The 20177-nt window shown below is 53.8% G+C and overlaps 4 protein-coding genes across 4 annotated transcripts; 3 read left to right on the top strand and 1 right to left on the bottom strand.

Annotated features, from left to right (window-relative positions):
• Positions 1–580: 580 nt before the first annotated feature.
• J4E88_008046 (uncharacterized protein) lies at positions 581–1313 on the bottom strand (the record flags this gene model as incomplete). The annotated part of the gene is made up of 3 exons (XM_049401659.1): positions 581–588; positions 696–892; positions 1108–1313. The coding sequence occupies 3 exons, from the start codon at positions 1311–1313 to the stop codon at positions 581–583; spliced, it is 411 nt and encodes a 136-aa protein (XP_049252732.1).
• A 2268-nt stretch (positions 1314–3581) lies between these two features.
• On the top strand, positions 3582–4388 carry J4E88_008047 (uncharacterized protein; the record flags this gene model as incomplete). The annotated part of the gene is made up of 1 exon (XM_049401660.1): positions 3582–4388. The coding sequence occupies one exon, from the start codon at positions 3582–3584 to the stop codon at positions 4386–4388; it is 807 nt and encodes a 268-aa protein (XP_049252733.1).
• A 1092-nt stretch (positions 4389–5480) lies between these two features.
• Positions 5481–6043, top strand: J4E88_008048 (uncharacterized protein; the record flags this gene model as incomplete). The annotated part of the gene is made up of 2 exons (XM_049401661.1): positions 5481–5488; positions 5581–6043. The coding sequence occupies 2 exons, from the start codon at positions 5481–5483 to the stop codon at positions 6041–6043; spliced, it is 471 nt and encodes a 156-aa protein (XP_049252734.1).
• Positions 6044–6913: 870 nt separating this feature from the next.
• Positions 6914–18975, top strand: J4E88_008049 (uncharacterized protein; the record flags this gene model as incomplete). The annotated part of the gene is made up of 4 exons (XM_049401662.1): positions 6914–6917; positions 6999–7816; positions 7862–18827; positions 18881–18975. The coding sequence occupies 4 exons, from the start codon at positions 6914–6916 to the stop codon at positions 18973–18975; spliced, it is 11883 nt and encodes a 3960-aa protein (XP_049252735.1).
• Positions 18976–20177: the final 1202 nt, after the last annotated feature.

Genomic DNA, 20177 nt, shown 5'->3' on the forward strand with positions numbered 1-20177 from the left:
CAAATTCGCGCTTGATCCGCATAAAAAGAGGAACCAGAAACCGTGTACTCGAACAACCGGACAATCTCGCCTACTTGATATACGAGCCACCAAGCTTCTTACTCAAGTGACCTCTCCTGCTCTATCCTGTGATACCCCAATCAAGACCGCACCATAGCGCCACAAGCAGTAGATACGCCCGATCGGGTGCCTTACCGCGAGGCGTCCATCATCCACTAAACCCAAAGCGGCAGGGTTCACGCTTCCTTGACAACACATCACCGCATTTCACCAGCGTGCAGGAAAGACGTTATCACGGGTCATCATTGCGCCGTGTACAGTACCACCTTAGATCTCGCTTACGCGCTCACAGGCCACGGCTAATACCACGATCGTGACAACCTTGGAAGGGTCGGTTCGCAAAAATGTATCTTTAGGTCTACACTTTACCAAATCCTCCCTTCCCTTCCACTTCCCAGCCCCAGTTCAAGTACTTTCGTGCTCCTCATCCAAATCCTTAGTCATATGCAGAATCCGAATCCCCTCCCCATTCGGACACGTTACCACATCCACCCTCCCACTCCTCACATACCCACACCTCTCATACAACTGCACTCCACTCAGCGTCGCCCCCATCTCCAGCCTCCTGAACCCGTCCGTCTCACCTGCCTTCCCTTCCCTCGCCCTCGCCTCACAATACCGCATCATCATCGTACCCAGGCCTTTGCGCGCATACTGCGGACTCGTGAAGATTGCTCGTATGCTCGCGCGGTCAACGGCTGGATCGCGTTTCTCTGGCATGCGCAGGGGAGAGGGCGCGGAGTCTCCGCCGTACAGTGTTTTGCGGAAGGACCAGCCGCCGCAGGCACAGATTGTGAGGGGTGCGTTGAGGGGGTGGAGGATGTAGTATGTTCTGTTTGCGAAATCATCAACTTTACTACCCTTTAATTCCCCCCCTCCTTCCCTTCCACTACCAAGGTTTCTGGGTCTGGTCTTTGGCAATGCAATGTGGAAAAGAGGGGTACATATTCCCCCTCCCCTCTCTTCCGCAAATGGATAATGCTTGATGACAGTTGATGACGGACGCCTTATTCTCATCCATTGATTATGATTGGAATTTATACGTACTGGTCTTTTATGAGAACGGAATCTGGACCGAAGAGGTAGCCTATTGAGCCGTCGAGTTCGGCGTCTGTGTAGTACCCTTTTCCCAGGCTGCGGAGTGAGGATGCGATCATGGATTGCAGGGAGGGTATGTCGGCGGGGGTTGCGGGGCGGAAGGTGTATTGGTGGGTTGCTTCTTGGGCTTTTGCTGAGGCGACGGGGTCGTGCATTTTGGAGTTTGGAATTATTCTCTTGTTCTTTCCAAGTTCAGATCAGAAGTTGTATATATGTTCTTAGTGGAAAGATGTATCTTCTTGGTCGTTGGCTTCTTCGGCCCAATCATACGCTATCGTTATCGCGAGGCTTGGGAGTGGGACGCTTTCCGACGGAAACCATCCCTGTTCCGCAAGGTTGGTTGCTTCGTATCAATCATTCCGAAGTCAACATGGCGCGTCTTTCTATCCAACGGTTACACGTACGAGTCGTGGAGGTGTATGTTCCTCGCCGTCAAGGCGCATCGCATAAGGTTTGCCGGACGGCGCGCTTTGACCACCGCGCGCCGGTTGATGTCGTTATTCTAACTTTCCGCCTCTGGCACCCACGTGGCACCATCGTCTTCCTCCAACAACCTTCTTACAACAACTCTGGAATGACGCGAACCCCCGGCACCGACCGCAATAGAACTGATTACGAAGATTGTGCAATGTCGACCCGACCCGGCTCCAGGCCCAGAGTGAATAACGGCGCCCCGCACTTAGCGAGATGAACAGTCTGGAAAAGCGAACGCGAGCATCGACATGTTCATCACAATCAATGCCGTTTTCCTTCCGAGTCATATTGCCAGAAGCTCAGGGTTGGAGCGACTCAGCGACTCATCGAATCAACGGTTAATACCAGGCGTAAGGTTGAGACGATCGCGCCCTCCTTGCGAGTCATCCAGCGCGGGCAGGTGATGCGGATGAATGGGGTTGCAGAAAGATCATGGAAGCATCGATCGCAAGATCCAAGATCCTCAACAATGGCAACACCCTGCAGTGGCTGATGCTGTACCTGCTTCTTTTGCTTCCAAGAACTGTTCGTTTTTGGCGTCCGCAGGATGAAGCAGGGTACGGAGTCGAGCACCAAGGGTGTTGCGATGGCTGGTACCCTTTGGACAGATTGCATCAACATCGCCTGAAGCATCCCGACAGTAGATTGCCGTGAGTGGAAGCAAGCTCGTCTTACATGCCCAGTCTGCCAGCATCGCACACACTAAAACATCCATCTATTGGAGTACCTTTGCGAAAAGAATTCCAACGTCACCAGACGTCGCAGTCAAAGGCAAGAAGGCATGGCTTCCATGTGCGGCGCATTCCGTTCACAACGGTCAACTTGCGGTGCTGGCGTTGCCAGCGTTTGGCCATCTTTGGTGCGCTTGCTTTTTGTATCACGTTGGGTGTTGAAACAGCTAAGAGCGTCAGGCGAATTTAAAATAGCACACGGTCCATAACGGGACGCTCCCGTGACGTCGATCAGCCCTATACCAGCAACGGCAGCAAATATGCGAAAGCTTATTTGCGTTTGGAAGCATTCTTGACAACGAACAGGAACTTCGCTATATGCAAAACCGCATTATCATGCAGAAATACCTCCATCCGCAGACTGCCCAATCGCATCTTATGTCGAGAGTTTTCCTCGCATTGCTTGCGATGAAGTCATTCCGCTTTTTCGAGACAGCCGTTTTCTTGTCAGCTCAACCTCCTACACTGACAGCTCGGAGACGGACGTCACTATGGCCAATGATTCACAGCAGAGTTCACAGCGTACCGAGGCACGGCAGGCACGTTGCGGACACACTAGGAACATCCTCGCGTGGGGCACTGCCCTGTAGCAAGATCAGCCGGGGTGACTAAAAAGTAAAGTCCAAGCGCATGAATGATGATAGTGCTTTTTCGGTAGTCGGATCACCTGAAGGTCCTGAGTGGTTGACCGCACAGGTTGTTCGAGTCGAGGAGGCTCGAAGTGGGACTGGTATTCCTCCGTACCCCATCTCCACCATGACTCTCATGAGAACTCAACCTACTTGGCAGTACTTGGTAGCAGTCGCATGACTGGGGCTTGTTGTCCTTGCAATACACCGATGCAGAGTTGGCCAATCCAGTGTCGAGTCGACGAACACCTTCCTCGGCTGCGATCTTAGTTACCGGTTGTTTCCACTTCATCGATGAGCCCACTGATACCTTGGCGGTGCCTGGCACTATGCCCTGTCTTCTCGACTTGATCGTCGTCATGGGTAGATTGAGCTTGGCCATATGCCTGGCCGAACATCTTAGGATTATAAGAAGGTAGGACGCCGGCTTCAGTTGGAGATCATCATCAGTCAACACTGTCACCAACACTACAGTTCACAGGCCCGGTGCTTCATTCGTTCCTACCTTCTTCGCTTCTTCTCTATCTTCTTGTCAATAGCAGATTCAACTTCTATCCCACTTCCCCCTATCCATCCACCAGTCAACACCATGTACGCCAAATCCGTCCTCATCGCCGCCCTTGCCGGCTTTGCTTCCGCCAGCCCCATCGAAGTCGAGAGCCGCCAGCTCTTTGGTGGTGGAATCGGCGGCACAGGATCCAGCTCGAGCGAGTTCAGCCGCGGCGGCTGCAAAGACGTCCTCTTCGCCTTTGCCCGTGGCTCCACCGAGATCGGCAACATGGGAACCGTCGTCGGACCGCCCACCTCGAACGGCCTCAAGAAAGAATTCGGAGCCGACGCCGTCGCGACCGAGGGAATCCCCTACGCCGCCTCCATCGGCACCAACGTCCTCCCCGGCGGCACCGACACACGCTCCAAGAACATGATGGCCGACACCCTCAACAGCATGGCGCAGAAATGCCCAGACTCCGTCATCGTCGCTTCGGGCTACTCCCAAGGCGCAGCCGTCTGCCACCGCGCCATCGAGGGCCTCGATCCCGCCGTCATGCAGCAAATCGCCGGTGTCGTCACTTACGGCGACACCCAGAAGCTGCAGGACAGGGACCAGATCCCTAACTTCCCCAAGGAGAAGGTCAAGATCATTTGCCAGCCTGGCGATGCTGTTTGCCTCGGTACGCTGAGCGTGCTGCCTGCGCACTTGACATATGGTGTTCGCGCGGATGAGGGTGTTGCTTTCCTTGTGCAGCAGATTAAGGGTGTGCAGGCGAAGATTAAGGCGAGGAACGCGAAGAGGGACGCTGTTGAGGTGGACGCTGAGACGCAGAGGCAAGCTGAAAAGATGAACGCTGAGATGCAGGAGGCGATTAAGCAGGCTGCTCAGGAGATTGAGGCTTAAGGGTTGATGCGGGGATTGACCTGATGGGATTTGGGGTTGGATACATGTGTGGCTGGATCACTTGGGGGATTTTTTATGACCTTCTTTACTTTCTTTTATCTTTTCTTCTTGGATTGTAGTGTTATCTTACGAATTTGATTTGATTGGGCCCAGATATATTGGACATCTTGCGTTTGTGCTGAGTGACGTCTTTGTGCAATTGGCGATAAGAGAGCGCATCATACCTAGGTAGCGATGGGTCATACCAGACCTAAACACATTCTTGGTGACACACCCACATTTGCGTGTATACCCACCTGATTAAATACCATAATGAATATTAGCAATCCGAAGAAACCGGAAGATGGGAAGAAAATGAGTGTGAGTTGACTCTTACGGCTGATCGTCAACTAGACTGTGTCCCAGATAGGTAAGTTACGATAAGGTGTTGATTGTGGCACCGTCGCTTGCCCCGACTGCCCCGAATGCTCCCCGCTGACTGCCCCGCTTTGATAAATCGCCGCAACGACTCAGGCTTCAGCCACCATTCTGACGAGGAGGCGACACAAGCGACATCTCTTGATGCGTGGAAGTTTCATTGCGTCTTTTTCCCTTTCAGAATTCTCTTTACCATGAGTTTGTCAAACTTCCAGCATGAGAAGCTCACGGTACAAAGATGACATCAATACCGAGCGCATATCATACTACGAGCCTAAAGGCACACGAACATACATGTTCAACCCTATCATCCCAAAGACGAGAGAATATATGTGTTAAGGCAACGTCCAGTGTACTATCAAACCAAATTGCTGCCGACAACTGACGCCCCGTCGCCCAGTCGTAGAATTCCATGGTCACGCCGTACGACGCGCATACTAGCCTTGTACACGTGTACAAGATGCAGACAAAGGTACGGGATTAAGGAGTGCCCTGATGCTAGTCGTAACCATAGATTGAGCATATCCTCCGGCCATTCACATCAAGCCCCGTTACACCATCACGCAGTGAGCCAGAAGCGGCCTCCAACGGCGCCGGCAGAAGACGCAAATCGCCAATCACCATGTTACGCAGCATACCAAGAAGAGCCGAAGCGAGACTAGGTAGTCTGCCACCATGGTGGAGTTACGCAGTAGCTCGCAGACGATCATTCGCTGGGAGAGTAGCTGCGAGGACCATTCGAGCACATACACTCTCCTACCTCTACCATATCAAGACGAACTACTACACTACTTACCAACGCGAAATACTTTAAACATCGTCTCTCTGACAATACCAAACACGACACGCCCACCATGCCCTCCCCACCACCCACGCGCGAAGAAGCCCAGCGCCGCCAAACCGAAGCGCGCGCAGCCGTCACCGCATCCCTCGCCAGCGTCGGCGCATCCGTCGACAACGAGATGCGCACGCGCACCGCCGACCTGCACGCCAACTCTGCCGCAATCGCAAAGCAGGAAAAGGAGCTAGCGAAGCAGACGGCGGCGCTGGCGAAACAGACTGCCGAGTGGGATAAACTGCTTCAGGGCGGCACGAAGAAGTTGAATGAGGTGGGAGATATTCAGAACTGGGCGGAGATGATTGAGAGGGATTTGTTGGTGTTGGAGGAGACGGTTAGGTTGGTGGATGGGAAGGGGAGGGAGAGGGAGGAGTCGGCGAGTGGGACGGGGGGTTGGTAGACGGTACCAAGACATGGCATGGAATGTGCTGCGACGGTCGTGTTGTGAATGATGAAGTGCTGTTGAGTAATATATAATATTGTTATCAAGTCTCCAGATTGCATACCCAGGTATGCGCTGCCTTGCGGTGGTGAGATAGTGACATGTCTGCTATCGGATATTATATGGGACGACGGATGTCAGTGTATTCGATCATCGATAGACCCACGAATGTCCCAACAGGCCCCGCGCAACCGCGAGCGTGATTCTGTCTCGTCACCGTCTGCAGAGAGAGTGACGACAGCGCGTCGCTTTCGTGACGCTCTAAGCTTGGATCATCGGGCACGGACCACGTCTCCATGATTGCGGAAACTGCTACTTGCGGTGCTCGTAGCTGGAGCTCCAACAACACCTTCACCTCACCCACCACCCGCCTGCCGACACAGAGGCTCCCGCTATTTCACGGCTGGCACCTGCACCCTGCCACAACGCCCCCAACTAGCTGCCCAAGATCCACGCCTGCACCGTGGAATCTACCAGCAACCCACCACCCACGCCTCTTCTCCGCCAACCCGCCCGCTTGTAGCCATCGCAACATTTCGCGGCGACCGCCTTTGTGTGCAGACCCACCGACGACATACCTCATCACGACCCCGCTTTTCGCTCCACTAAAGCCGCAGCCACTTTGGGTTTCTGCGCTTCCGGTAAAGGCAATCGCAGCCTGCCTCTCGACATCCTCTCACGCCACGGACACGGCGCCGTGCTATCCGACCGCCTACACGCAACCACTGCTCGCTCGACACCGGCTTCATAGAGCTTGCATGTGAGCAAGCTTCGTCTTCCGAGCGCCCGGCGCAAACATGAAGATCAAGAAACAGGCTACATCGCGACATGAGTCGACTCTGGTAAGCTGCAGCTCCCCGCGCTCCCCGCCCTCGCCACTACTAACACAGCGCGCAGTCGCCGATGATAGCAGACTTTGTGAAGGCGACCGAGTCAATACCGCTGTTCCAGCTGCCCGCACATCTCGCCTCGTTCCCCAGGCACTGGCCCTTTCCCCGCGGTGACGCATACCACTGGATCCCCGCCCTGAACCGCTTCGACCACATCCTCGAGCTCTTCAACAAGGAATATGGCCTGGTAGACGGACCCCAGACACAGGCCTTCCAGCGCCGGCTGCTGCTCAAAGGCGATGCCGAGGAAGGAAGCACCAGCTCCGAGCAAACCACGACCGATGCCGTCCTGGATACCCTGCACGTATCACGGGATGGCGATCGCGAGCTGGTCGAGCAGATCCTCAACTTCACGCGGATGCTCTTGGAGAACTGCGGGAACCGTAGTCTGTATTCCAGCAGTGAGCGCCTGGACAAGCTGCTCAACACGACCTCCACATCCCTCCTCAAGGCCACGCTTCGTCTAGGCCATCGCCTCGCTCAGCGCTATGCTGCCGCACGCATGCGCTTGGCCCCGGCCACCCTGCACCCGTCCCTTCTTTCCAGCCACTACAACATCAACCTCGACAAGGTCCAGAAGCTGGCTAGCCCATTCGCAAAAGGCCCTGCAACGGCAGCACCTGTCTTCGGCACTCCAGCAGGCAAGGGCAAGGACCGCGCTGGCAGCACTGATAAGGTCAGTCCGTCCGACCTAGTCGCTCTGTACTCTCTGTCCGAGTCGTCGATGAAGCAGGAGTTCGGAGGCGTCCTCATCTCGTACTATGAGCCCACCCCCTCGTCCGAAGCAGAGAGTGGCAAGCAGGCATCTACAGAGGCACCCGCGCCCACCACGCCGACTCCCGTACGTAGGACGTCCAGCATGGGACCCAACCGAACACCGAGACAGCCCCAGCCTGCACCCGCTACCGATTCGCCGAGCACACCTGCCTTCACTCCCGGACAACCCAGTAATACAACGAACGGGCCCAAGACTTTCCAGCTCTCAGCGGACAAGGTACACAAGACCGACATACACGACCTCATAAAGGAAGGACTCGCAAGTTTACCGGAGACGGTGCATTACGAATTCCTCCACAAGCTCCGCATCGCAAAGATGTTCAACGAGGGACGCACAGGGCGCGACAGTGCAGTTGCCATCCGCCTACTGTCCATTGCGAACATCGGTTACGTACACGTCGAAAAGGAGTTCATGGCCAAACTGGGACAGCAAGATGCAGACGAACCACGCCGGTTGCAACTTGCCTACCAACTCTCTGAGCTCGTCCATCCGCCTGGAAACGGCGAGACTGGCATTTCGATGGAGCTGCAGACATACACCATGAGCGCGCTCGAGGCCCTTGCAAAGCACAAGTCTAAAGCGGCTGATGTTTGCACCGCCCTTAGTGTCAACGTCAACCATGGTGTGTTGTTCTACGTTGTGCGCAAGCTGGTCGCTGGCCTTGGCGAGGAAACTGGTAACCCGGATGATATCGAGGAGGACGAGTGGCGCGACGCTTTGTTCTCTCTGCTGAACACTCTGCCGACGTCTCAAACACGCACTGGTGAGCAGATGGTGGCTGCGGGGCTCCTGGAAATTCTTGTCGATGTCCTTAAGCTGCGTACAGCAAAGGCAGAGCGCAACCACCCCAAGATTCTCAACTTCCTTGATACCTTTGTGTACAACCTGCGAGACGCCTTCTCAGCCCTCGTGGCCGCGAAGGGGCTCGAAATCATTGCTGATCTGATGCAATACGAGGTCGACACCTCCAAGAAGCTCGCAGAGGAGGACAAGGGTATGCCCAAGGAGTACAAGACTCAGCTTACTGATTATCAAATTCCGTTCTATCACCAGCAGAGTCTACGCTGGCTTTTCAAGTTCCTCAACCACATGATGTCGCACACAGGCGGAAACTTCGATCGCTTGATGCGGAATTTGCTTGACTCACAACAGCTGCTCAGCAGCTTGCGCACTGTGCTATCAAACGCCAAGACGTTCGGCTCAACTGTTTGGAGCATGGCTGTCACGATCCTTACCAGCTTCATCAACAATGAACCCACTAGCTACCAAGTCATCGCCGAGGCAGGTCTGAGCGATGCGTTCTTGGAGACAGTCGCGGGAGAGCCTGCTTCAGAATCGACGGCTGCAGCCAACAATGACCCCAGTGCTTCAACACCAACGACATACGCTCCTAGGGAGGGCGGAAAGCCACTTGCCGAGGGTATCTTGCCTGTAGCTGAAGCCATCTCGACCCTGCCCCCGGCTTTCGACGGTATCTGCTTGGCTGAAGCTGGTATGAAGCTGTTCCAGTCATCGACCGCCCTCCAGCGATTCTTCGAGATCTTCGAGAGCCCTGCTCACATCAAAGCTCTTGACGCTGATACGGAGATGCCTACCCTGATCGGAAACTCTTTCGATGAGCTAGTGCGCCATCACCCGCCTCTCAAGGCACGCGTTCTTGCCTGTCTAAGCGAGCTGATCGCGCGTGTGGTCCAACTTTGCGCCGACAAGGCTGAGAAGGAAGGTGTAGGAGCCAAGCTCTGGATCGAGGATGCTGCTGGAAAGCTCACCGTGGCAGGCGGCCGCCAAGCTCTTTCTGCATCAGGCTCGCAGCAAAGTACAACTCAAGCATCAGGGACCACAAGTACTGATGTGGAGATGAAAGATGCTGATGGGACTGCTAACGAACCAGTCGCTTACAGTCAAATCACCGAGACTGAGGACAGCACCAAGGGCCCTACCACCGGCCAGTACATCCGCGTACTCTGCCGTTTCCTCTCTGGGTTCTTCTCAAACCACGCCATGTGCGCTGCGTACGTCGAGCTTGATGGTGTAGATTCTATCCTTGACATTTCGAGTCTCGCTTGCTTAGATCCAAAAGCAAGCGAGTACCGCAGCATGTGCGAGCAATTCGGCCACGTTGTCCAGGTACTTGTTGAGCAGAAGCCCCATATTGCGGTGCCTTCTCTGATCAAGCGGACACAAGTGGCCTTGGAGCGCCTGCAACCACTCCTCGATCACACCGGCAAGCAAGCCTTCTTCGCACCTTTCACAAGCACCGGTACTTCCCAGAGTCCAGAGCATATGCAGCAAGGTACACAATACGTCAAAGCACTAGTGTCGGCCCATACCCTCGTCGGAGCCATGACCTTGACCTTCCAGAGCCAGATGTACACCACCCGTTCCTCTCATAATGTATCTAGTCAAGTCAATCTTGCGGACATGTACGCACGTCTTGTGGACAGTCTCGGAAAGCTGCATCGAAGCTGTGTTTGGGAAGAGCTTTTGCTCCAGCGCAACATGCCCACAGAATGGGAGAAGGAGACGCGGATCACCAGTTCTGGTTTCGGCAACGATGAAGCCGATAACGTGTTCCGCCTTGGAAACAGTGCGACCGAACCACCTGCCAACGGAGACGCTGCTGCCTCTGGCTCAGCTTCTGAGATCACGGCTCCAAGCCAGAACAGTGCACAATTCAAGAACACGCAAACTCTCCGCAATTTGCTTAGTAGGATACCGATGGAAGTCGCACCGTTCTTCCAGTCGCTTGGCAAACTACTCTTGTTCCGCCGCAGTCTTGAGGCTTACCAGAGGCAATGTGCAACGGTCGTGTCAGACCAGCTTGCCCAGGCAGTCATTGACCAGCTCGAGTACGAAGGTCCCAAGGAATCAGAGATCATTGAGGACCGCTATGCGTACTGGATCATCATTCTTACTTCGCTGTCACAGCTTATCGTGGAGGTAAACCTCGATCGATCGCAAGCGTTGACGTTGCTGCTTGTGTCCTTCCGCAACCTCGGTGGATTTGACGTTCTGGCGAACATCCTCAACCAGTTCTACGAATCGGCGCTTGAGATCACCCAGAAGCAGGCAGAAGATACTAGTGAGGAGTCAAAGCGAGTGCTCAACCTTTCTCTCGGAGGTATCAAGATCATTCTGGCCTTCTTCTCCCAGATCATCAACTTCAAAGTCATCTCAGAGTCGCCACAGACGTCATCGATGCAAACCCGGCCGGATCGCGATCGGGAGCGGGCTGATCACTTCTTGACTGCTCAGTTCCTCGTTGAGATACGCTACGCCGTTATCGTGCCTGTGGAAAAGATCTGGAATTCTGATCTCATGGATAAGGCTACCACGTCGTTGGTGAAGACGTCTGTCAACATACTGAAATCTGTTCTCGAGTGCGAAGGTGAGCATGGAGCTTACAAGAGCATCGATAAGATTCCAAAGCGTAGCAAGCCCATAATCAAGCCTTGGACTGCCCGAAACGGAGACCACTTACCACGCTTGAAAGACAAGGGATACGAGGAGAGCCTTGCTGAAGAAGCCTTGTATCGATGCTGCGACAACTTCAACATGGCGGAGGAGTATTGCAAGAACCAAATCCGTCCAAGTGCCTCAAGAAATCCTATACCACAGTATGAGATCCAAGCGCGAGGCCCGCCATCCGCTTCACCAAGTCGAGCCGAAGTGGTGGTTCCCGAACACCCGGACGATGCTAGCATGACAGGGAGCGAAGTAACGCGGGATGAAGATGGTTCTGAGCACCCGGAGACACAGTCCGTCCACATGGAAGACGCCGACGCTTCGACTACAGAATCAGAGGCGCCTACATCTACTACACCTGTACCCGGTGATCAGTCAAGCCAAACCCCCGCTGCGCCCCAGGACGCTCTTGCTTATCAGAAGCGGATGGCTAACGGCAATTCGACCCAGCTCGTTGCCATAGACCAGCTGGATGAGCAGCGAGCCAAGCTCCGCCAGAACCTCGTTGATCGATGTCTCGACATGCTCAACTCACACGACGATGTCACCTTTGAGCTGGCAGATCTCATTATTGCCGCCGTTTCGAAAGCGCCCGACCCACCCGAGATGCGTGCCGAGATCGGTATGATGCTCGTGCAGTCTCTCATGTCGCTACAGAGTGAAGACGATTTCCGAACCCAGAGCAAGAAGATAGCAGCTTCGGCCCATCTCCTAGCGTTGGTGCTTCAAGAAAAGGATTTCTACGACGTTATTGTTGAACAGCTGAAGGAACACTTCACTACCTTGTTGGGCTTCATCAAAATCTTTCCAGATCAGTCTCCGGAGGATTCGTCACCTTGGATTGGCCAGGTCTTGCTTATCGTCGAACGACTACTGGCTGAGGATCAACTTCCGCATCAAGTTCAATGGACTCCGCCGACAGAAGAGTCCCAGGAAGAGACCACAGTCGACGATCTACCGCAACCTATCGTCAGTATGGAGGAGAAGGATCTGCTTTTCAACGCAATCATCGAGATGTTGCCTCGCATCGGCAAAGATGAGTCGCTGGCTCTGTCTGTGACACGAGTACTAGCCATGCTTACTCGTACGCGTAAGATTGCCACGCGTCTTGCGGAGAAGCGCAACGTTCAACGTCTGTTCCTCATGGTAAAGCAGCTTGCTGGTATCACCAATGAGGGCCTTCGAAGCGCTTTCATGATTGTGCTTCGTCACATGATTGAAGATGACGAGATGATTCGACAGATTATGCGTACCGAGATCCAGCAGATGTTTGAGTCGCGCGACCGAAGGCAGACAGACACTACTGGCTACACTCGCCAGATGTACGCGCTAGCCATCCGTGCGCCGGAGATCTTCGTTGAAGTCACCAACGAGAAGCTTCAACTTAAGGGATTCGATCCTAATCAGCGACCGCAAACTCTTATTCTTAAGAAGACCGACCCACCTGCGACTGAGCCAACCGAGCCAACAAGTGTTGTTGAGTCTTCAGAGGTTACTGCTGAGGCCGATAAACCCAAGGAGTCTAGCGAAGCGCCTAAGCAGCCGTTCCTTGAGCGAACAAAGACTTCAGATCTCAAGGTGCCTGTAGTTGAGAACCCCGATGGTGTTATTCATTACCTTCTCTGCGAGTTGCTAGCCTACAAGGAGGCTGAAGATAAGCCTGAGCCCGCTAAGCCTACCGAGAAGCCCGCAGAAAAGCCTGCAGAGGATGTAGCTGAAGGGCAAGCAAGCAAAGAGTCTAGCTCGGACGCCGCCACTGCGACCCCAGCTGCCGCACCTACAGAGTCTGCTAAGCCCGAGAAGCCTGTGTTCAAGGCTGAAGCACACCCAATCTACATCTACCGGTGCTTCATCTTGAAGTGTCTCGCTGAACTTCTGCAGAGCTACAACCGCACGAAGATTGAGTTTATCAACTTCTCCAGGAAGGCAGACCCTTACACTGTGACACCATCAAAGCCTCGCTCCGGTGTCCTGAACTACCTTCTCAACAACGTGGTGCCTATCGGCAGCTTGAGCCATGAAGGCGACCTTGCGTTCAAGAAGAAGCTGGCGACATCGAACTGCGCCATCGACGTCATCGTTTCACTGTGCAACAAAACGGGAGAGTTCGTTCTGCCGAAAACCGACGTACCAGTGTCGCCATACACAGAAACTGAGCCAGACCTGCTTTTCGTACGCAAGTTCGTCCTTGAGCATGCTCTGAAGGCGTTCAAGGATGCAAACGCTTCGGATGAACCACTCGACATGAAGTACTCTCGTCTGTTGAGCATCGCCGACATCTTTAGTAGAATGGTGTCGCAGCGTCCCAATGGAGAGATGCTTACTCAGAACGCCGATCTGACACCCAACCTGAAGCAGATGGCCAAGATCATGTACGAGAAGAACTTTGTCACTATCCTGACAACAGCGATTTCGGACATTGATCTCAACTTCCCAAATGCCAAGCGAGTGGTTAAGTACATTCTCAAGCCTTTGAAGTGGCTTTGCTACGTAGCCATGGATCTGAGCATGCACTATGATACTGGTTCAGCCCCAGACTCCGCCGACGAGTACGAGATCTCGACAGCATCCGACGACGATCTTGTTGATAACACACGCGAAGAGACGCCTGATCTGTTCCGCAACTCCACGCTCGGCATGTTTGAAACTGGTGACTCGGAATCTGACGAAGACTCTGAAGACGACGAGGGTGAGGAAATGATGTACGACGATCCTTACGCGGATGACATGGAGTACGACGAGGCTGATATCGGTGACGACGATGTTGTTTCTGATGACGACGAAGAGATCCTCGGGGAGATGGGTATGGACATTGACGGTATGGGTCCTATCGAAGGTCTCCCCGGCGACATCGATGTCGAGATCGAGGTTGACGACGATGGCAACCAAATGGGAATGGGCTCTGATTCTGATGAAAACTCTGATGACGATTCAGAAGACGATGAGGATGACGACGAAGATGACATGGATGACATGGACGATGGAGGTGATGACGATATGGACGACATGGATGAGGCCATGGATGCCATGGAGGAAGTCACTGGTGATGACGAGAACGCCAGTCTCGCTGAAGATCAAGAAGATGACTGGAGTGATGATCAGGACGACTTCCCAGGTGGTCCTAACGGCGAGGGCAACATGGGCCCTGGCGCGCTCGGCTTTGTCCTTGATCCTCCTCAGCTTCTTGAACAAATGCGTCAACAAGGTGGAGATCTCGAAGACTTCTTAGATGACGAGATGGCGGAAGAAGGTCCGTTGCTTCATAGGATAGAACGCTTATCACGGTCGCTAACCCAACTAGATATGGACGAGGAAGAAGAGGAGTACGATGAAGAAATTCACTACGATCCTGGAATGGAGGATGAAGACGATGCTATGCCCGAGATGGGGTGGGGAGGTAGCTGGGAAGACGCTCAAGCTCCTGCTGTTCGACATACCCACCGCCTCAGCCCATGGATGTTCCCCGCAGGGCCAGGTGATCGCATTCTTGTACCAGCTTACCGTTCGCATCGCCCAGGTGCGGGTCCTCGTGTTACTGACGACGGTATCAACCCCTTGCTTCAGCGAGGTGGTCGCTCTGCTGGACGAGATGGTCTACCGCGCAACGAAGGCCAGAGCGACTGGGTTCATGCTATTGAAGGCCGTGGTCCCCGCGTTTTCAGCCAATCTGACAGCCCAGTCTCGTTCATCAGCAATCTTTTGAATGCTATGAGCTCTACTACTGGCCCGACAATACACCAGCACGGAGGCGCATTGCACCTTTCTTTCGCCAATCCCATGGGTATGCCACCCTTCGATAGCGGGATGCGACGCGATATTGCTCGCATGCGAGAGTCGTACACATCACGCACTGCTCGCGAAGACCCACATTCTGCGGTATCATTCGTCAAGGCGTACACCAGCCAGCGCTGGCAGGAAGAAGCCCGGATCCTATTCGGTCCTGGCGCGATAGAGAAGAGCCAGCGAGTGGTCAACTCCATTCTGAAGGTCATGGTTCCTCCTGCCATGGAAGCGGCGAAGAAGCGACTGGAGGAACGTCAGGCTGAGGTCGCACGCAAACTCAAGGAAGAGCAGGAACAGAAAGAGCAGAAAGAACGTGAAGAGCGCGAGAAGCGTGAGGCGCAAGAGAAGGAGGACCGTGAGCGACAGGAACGTGAAGCTGCTGAGGCTGCGAGTCGAGCTCAAGAAGAACCCGCAGAAAGTGAGCCAAAGACTGAGGCTGAAACTGCACCTGAAGCACAAGCCATGGAGGGCGTTGAGGTCGGAGAGTCCTCGTCAGCGCCCGCTGACGCCTCCGCTGCGGCTGAGCCCGCGCCTGCGGAACCTGCTGCGCCTCCAGCACCGCGAGTCACAACAACGATTAGAGGTCATGAGTATGACATTACGGATTTGGGCATCGACACCGAGTATCTAGACGCTCTTCCCGAGGATCTGCGCGAGGAAGTCTTGATGCAGCAGGTAGCTGAACGTAGAGCCGAACAACGGGCTCAAGCGCGACGACAAGAGCAGCAACAATCGCAAGCCCCGGCACAAGCACAAGCTCCAGCGGCGCCCGAGGAGGCAGGTCCAGCAGGTGAGGCACCTACAGACATCAACCCAGACTTCTTGGCTGCTCTTCCTCCAGAGATCCGCGATGAGTTGCTTGCACAGGAGGCGCAAGAGCGTCGACGCCGAGAGCGGGAAGAGCGCCGCCGTCGCGACCAAAGCAGTGCTGGCGCCGCCCCTCCACAGGCAGAAGATATGGATCCTGCAAGCTTCTTCGCATCGCTGGACCCCAATCTGCGAGCTGCTGTACTTATGGATACCGATGAGAGCATTCTGCGCCAACTTCCACCTGACATGTCTGCGGAAGCTCGAGCCATGGGAGGTGATCGCCGGTTACACCAGTTCAACGACTTTGGCTATAGACGTGATCGCCGCGCGCAGCCAGACGACCCTTCACAGAAGAAGAAGACGCGTCCTTGCGTTCAAATGCTTGACAAGGCAGGCGTTGCCACGCTCCTCAGGCTCATGTTCATCCCACAGCAAGGAAGCGCCAAGGGTAGCCTGAGCTCCATCCTCCGCTATGTCTGTGAGAACCGTCAAAACCGTGCCGAGGTCATTAGCATCCTGCTCTCCATTCTTCAAGACGGTAGCGCCGATGTGAATGCAGTTGAAAAGAGCTTTGCTCAGTTGTCTATCCGAGCAAAGCAGCCCCAGCAGCCAGCAGACAAGACCCCGAAGATCTCCCGTAAGAATGGCGCTCTATCGATCAACGCCGATGTCTCTCCACTCATGGTCGTTCAGCAATGTCTCAACACACTTACTCAGCTGACGGAGAAGAACCCTGCCGTATGGCAGTTCTTCCTTACTGAGCACGAGACTGGCGTCGGTTTCAAGAATCGTGCCAACCGCAAGGGCAAGGCGAAGGAAAGCAAGGCGAACAAGTACCCAGTCAATGCTCTCCTTACCTTGTTGGACCGCAAGCTTATCGTTGAGAGCTCTACCATCATGGAGCAATTGACATCACTGCTCAAGGTCATCACCGCACCACTTCAAGTCCTCAAGAAGGAGAAGGAGAAGGCTGCTGAAGACGCAAAGAAGGAGGCAGAGGCCTCTGCGGAGGGTCAGACTACTGACAATGAGCCTGCTGATACCACAACCACGGAAGCACGCCCAGATGGTCAAGATACGGAGATGACGACTGCTCCCGGGAACGCTGCTCAGCCAGATACCGCTACTGAGGGTGAGGGCAGTACTTCCAAGCCTGACGAGTCAAAGGCCGAAGAGGACAAGAAGAAGCACCGTACACTCACACCACCCGATGTACCTGAAGCCAACCTTCGACTCGTCGCTAAGATTTTGGCTGCTCGGGAGTGCAACAGCAAGGTCTTCCAGGAGACTTTGTCGGTTATCAGCAACCTCTCGCCCATCCCAGGTGCCAAAGAGATCTTCGGTCAAGAATTGCTTGGTATTGCCAAGGATCTTGCTAGCTCAACACTTCAGGATCTTGCGAGCTTGACGGTTCAAGTTTCAAAGGCAAGTTCGCCTACTGACGTCCAAGGCATCGCACTTGCCAAGTTCTCCCCAGCAAGCTCCGACCAAACCAAGCTGCTGAGGGCACTGACAGCGCTTGACTATCTCTTCGACCCGTCGCGCGATAGCAAGGACAAGCCTGAGGCCGCTGCAGAGGCACTTGAGCCCGCTCAGAAGGAAGACATCCTCTTGACCCTATACGAGGATTCTGCTTTCGCGCCACTATGGGAAAAGCTCAGCGAATGTCTCACTGTCATCCGCCAGCGCGGCAACATGCTCAACATTGCTACTACGCTGCTTCCGCTGATTGAGAGTCTGATGGTTGTTTGCAAGAACACCACACTCAAGGACATGCCTCTGTCCAAGATGCTTCCCAAGGAGTTCGCTTTGTCTAGTCCGCCACCTGAGAGCAGGATGGAGAACTTGTTCTTCAATTTCACTGAAGAGCACCGCAAGATTCTCAACGATCTTGTCCGCCAGAACCCCAAGTTGATGAGCGGAACTTTCTCCCTCCTTGTGAAGAATTCCAAGGTGCTGGAGTTCGACAACAAGCGCAACTACTTCAACCGAAAGCTTCATTCGCGAGGTGGCGACCGACAACAACACCAGCCGCTCCAGCTCTCTGTTCGTCGAGACCAAGTCTTCCTAGACTCTTTCAAGTCGCTATACTTCAAATCGGCCGATGAGATGAAGTTTGGCAAGCTCAGCATCCGCTTCCACGGCGAGGAAGGTGTTGACGCTGGTGGTGTTACCCGCGAGTGGTTCCAGTCAATCTCACGCCAGATGTTCAACGCCGACTACGCTCTCTTTGTACCTGTCGCTTCCGATCGCACGACATTCCACCCCAATCGCCTTAGTTCGATCAACCCTGAGCATCTGATGTTCTTCAAGTTCATTGGTCGCATCATTGGCAAAGCACTTTACGAAGGCCGCGTCCTCGACTGCCATTTCAGCCGAGCGGTCTACAAGCAGATCATGGGCAAGCAAGTCAGCCTCAAGGATATGGAGACGCTTGACCTTGAGTACTACAAGTCGTTGGAATGGATGATTCACAACGAGATTACGGATATCATAACGGAAACCTTCTCAGTTGAAGTCGAAGCCTTTGGAGAGATGCAAACCGTCGACCTCATCGAAAACGGCCGTAACATTCCCGTTACCGAAGATAACAAGCACGAGTACGTCCGCCTCATCACTGAGCACCGTCTTGTAGGCGCCGTCCAAGAGCAGCTCGAGAACTTCCTCAAGGGCTTCCACGACATTGTGCCGGCAGAGCTGGTTTCCATCTTCAGCGAACAGGAGCTGGAACTTCTCATTTCCGGTCTGCCTGACATCAATGTGGATGACTGGAAGAACAACACCGAGTACCACAACTACACGGCTGCCTCGCCACAGATCCAGTGGTTCTGGCGCGCTGTCCGAACGTTCGAGAAGGAAGAGCAAGCCAAGCTGCTTCAATTCGTCACTGGTACAAGTAAGGTGCCGCTCAATGGTTTCAAGGAGCTCGAGGGTATGAACGGCTTCTCCAAGTTCAACATCCACCGCGATTACGGCAGCAAGGATCGTCTGCCATCTAGCCATACTTGCTTCAACCGTAAGCTATACCCCCTACCCTTCGTTTCAACCCAATACTAACAAATCTGACAGAACTCGACCTCCCTGAGTACGAGACGTACGAAGATCTTCGCAAGGCTCTCTACACCGCTATGACAGCTGGTGGCGAGTACTTTGGCTTCGCCTAAACTTACCCCGCTCGCTGTCACAAACAATGAACGAACGGCCTCTTTACCTCACGACTATCGCACTTTCGATGATTACATATTACGATCTTCTTTGCATTGCAGGCGCAGGAAGGGGCGTGTATGTGTGTACCGGGAATATGAACTATACCCTTTCAGGTGAGGGGTGAAGGAATGAGCATTTGGCAGATGAGAAGAAGAGTAGTGACTGATGGTTTATGCCCTGGGCTCTTTTTTTTTCTTCTTTTCCTCTCTCTGTGTACGAATATCAGTTCAAAATTGGAGTGGAAGGAGTTTTTTTCACGAGTTTATGAGATGGAGATGTGATGATGCAGGAATGCCTGGTCCAGCTGGCTGGTTTCGAACAGATGGGAAAGAGGATGATCTGGGAGTGCAGGCCCGGGTTGTCTCTCTAGACCTTGATGGGAGACTGGTTGGGTGGACCGGGTGGGAGGATTAGTGAGGTGGTAGATAGAGGTTATGAGTTTCTTTACTCGATATGCTTGTTCTTGAGTCTGTGAACGGCGTGAAGTTTGATGGATGTTTTTGCGTGAGAGTTGCAGTAATGGTGTCGTCATATTCGCCTGGTATACTGAAGCGCCATCGCTAGCTAGTGTACGCCACTTTCCACGCATGTTCCTTTCAGTTCAAGTGTTGCGCTCATTACGTACCATGTCGAAAGTGCAATGGAGGGGCTTACCTGACCTGGGCAGTCAGGCACGGCTTACCCGATTAGGGCAACTATCGCATCCCACAACATTGTGGGGGAAGACGCACGAACATCATCATCTTGGTTCTTTATAATGTGCTTTCTGGACTAATTTCATCTCAAATATCACATTGACGTTACTACTACTACTAAGAATTCTACGAACTTGCATCAAACAGTAAGCTCAACCCTCCTCCTAGATGGGATGGAACCGAGGTGGCGGTCTCACAACATCACTAACGCGCACCGTTCAAACAGTGTCCGGAACCCTCGTCCCCCTCACCGTCATCAAAGGCGCAGGCCATGAATTTATCCCCTTGCCCAAAGGCGATAATGCTACTGTAGCCGATTTCCACACGTAAGCCACCCCCTCTTGTCCCATCATCACCTTTTCCCTCTCTCTCCCCAGCAATCCAAGCCCGTCTACAACGATTCCGATCCATCTCGTTCGAGGAATATTTTCGCGTATAGAACAATTATGTATCCCGGGAATCGA

The sequence above is a fragment of the Alternaria novae-zelandiae genome (genome assembly GCF_023758075.1).
Source record: "Alternaria novae-zelandiae strain BMP 2774 chromosome Unknown scaffold_17, whole genome shotgun sequence".
In the NCBI taxonomy this organism is placed as follows: Eukaryota; Fungi; Ascomycota; class Dothideomycetes; order Pleosporales; family Pleosporaceae; genus Alternaria; species Alternaria novae-zelandiae.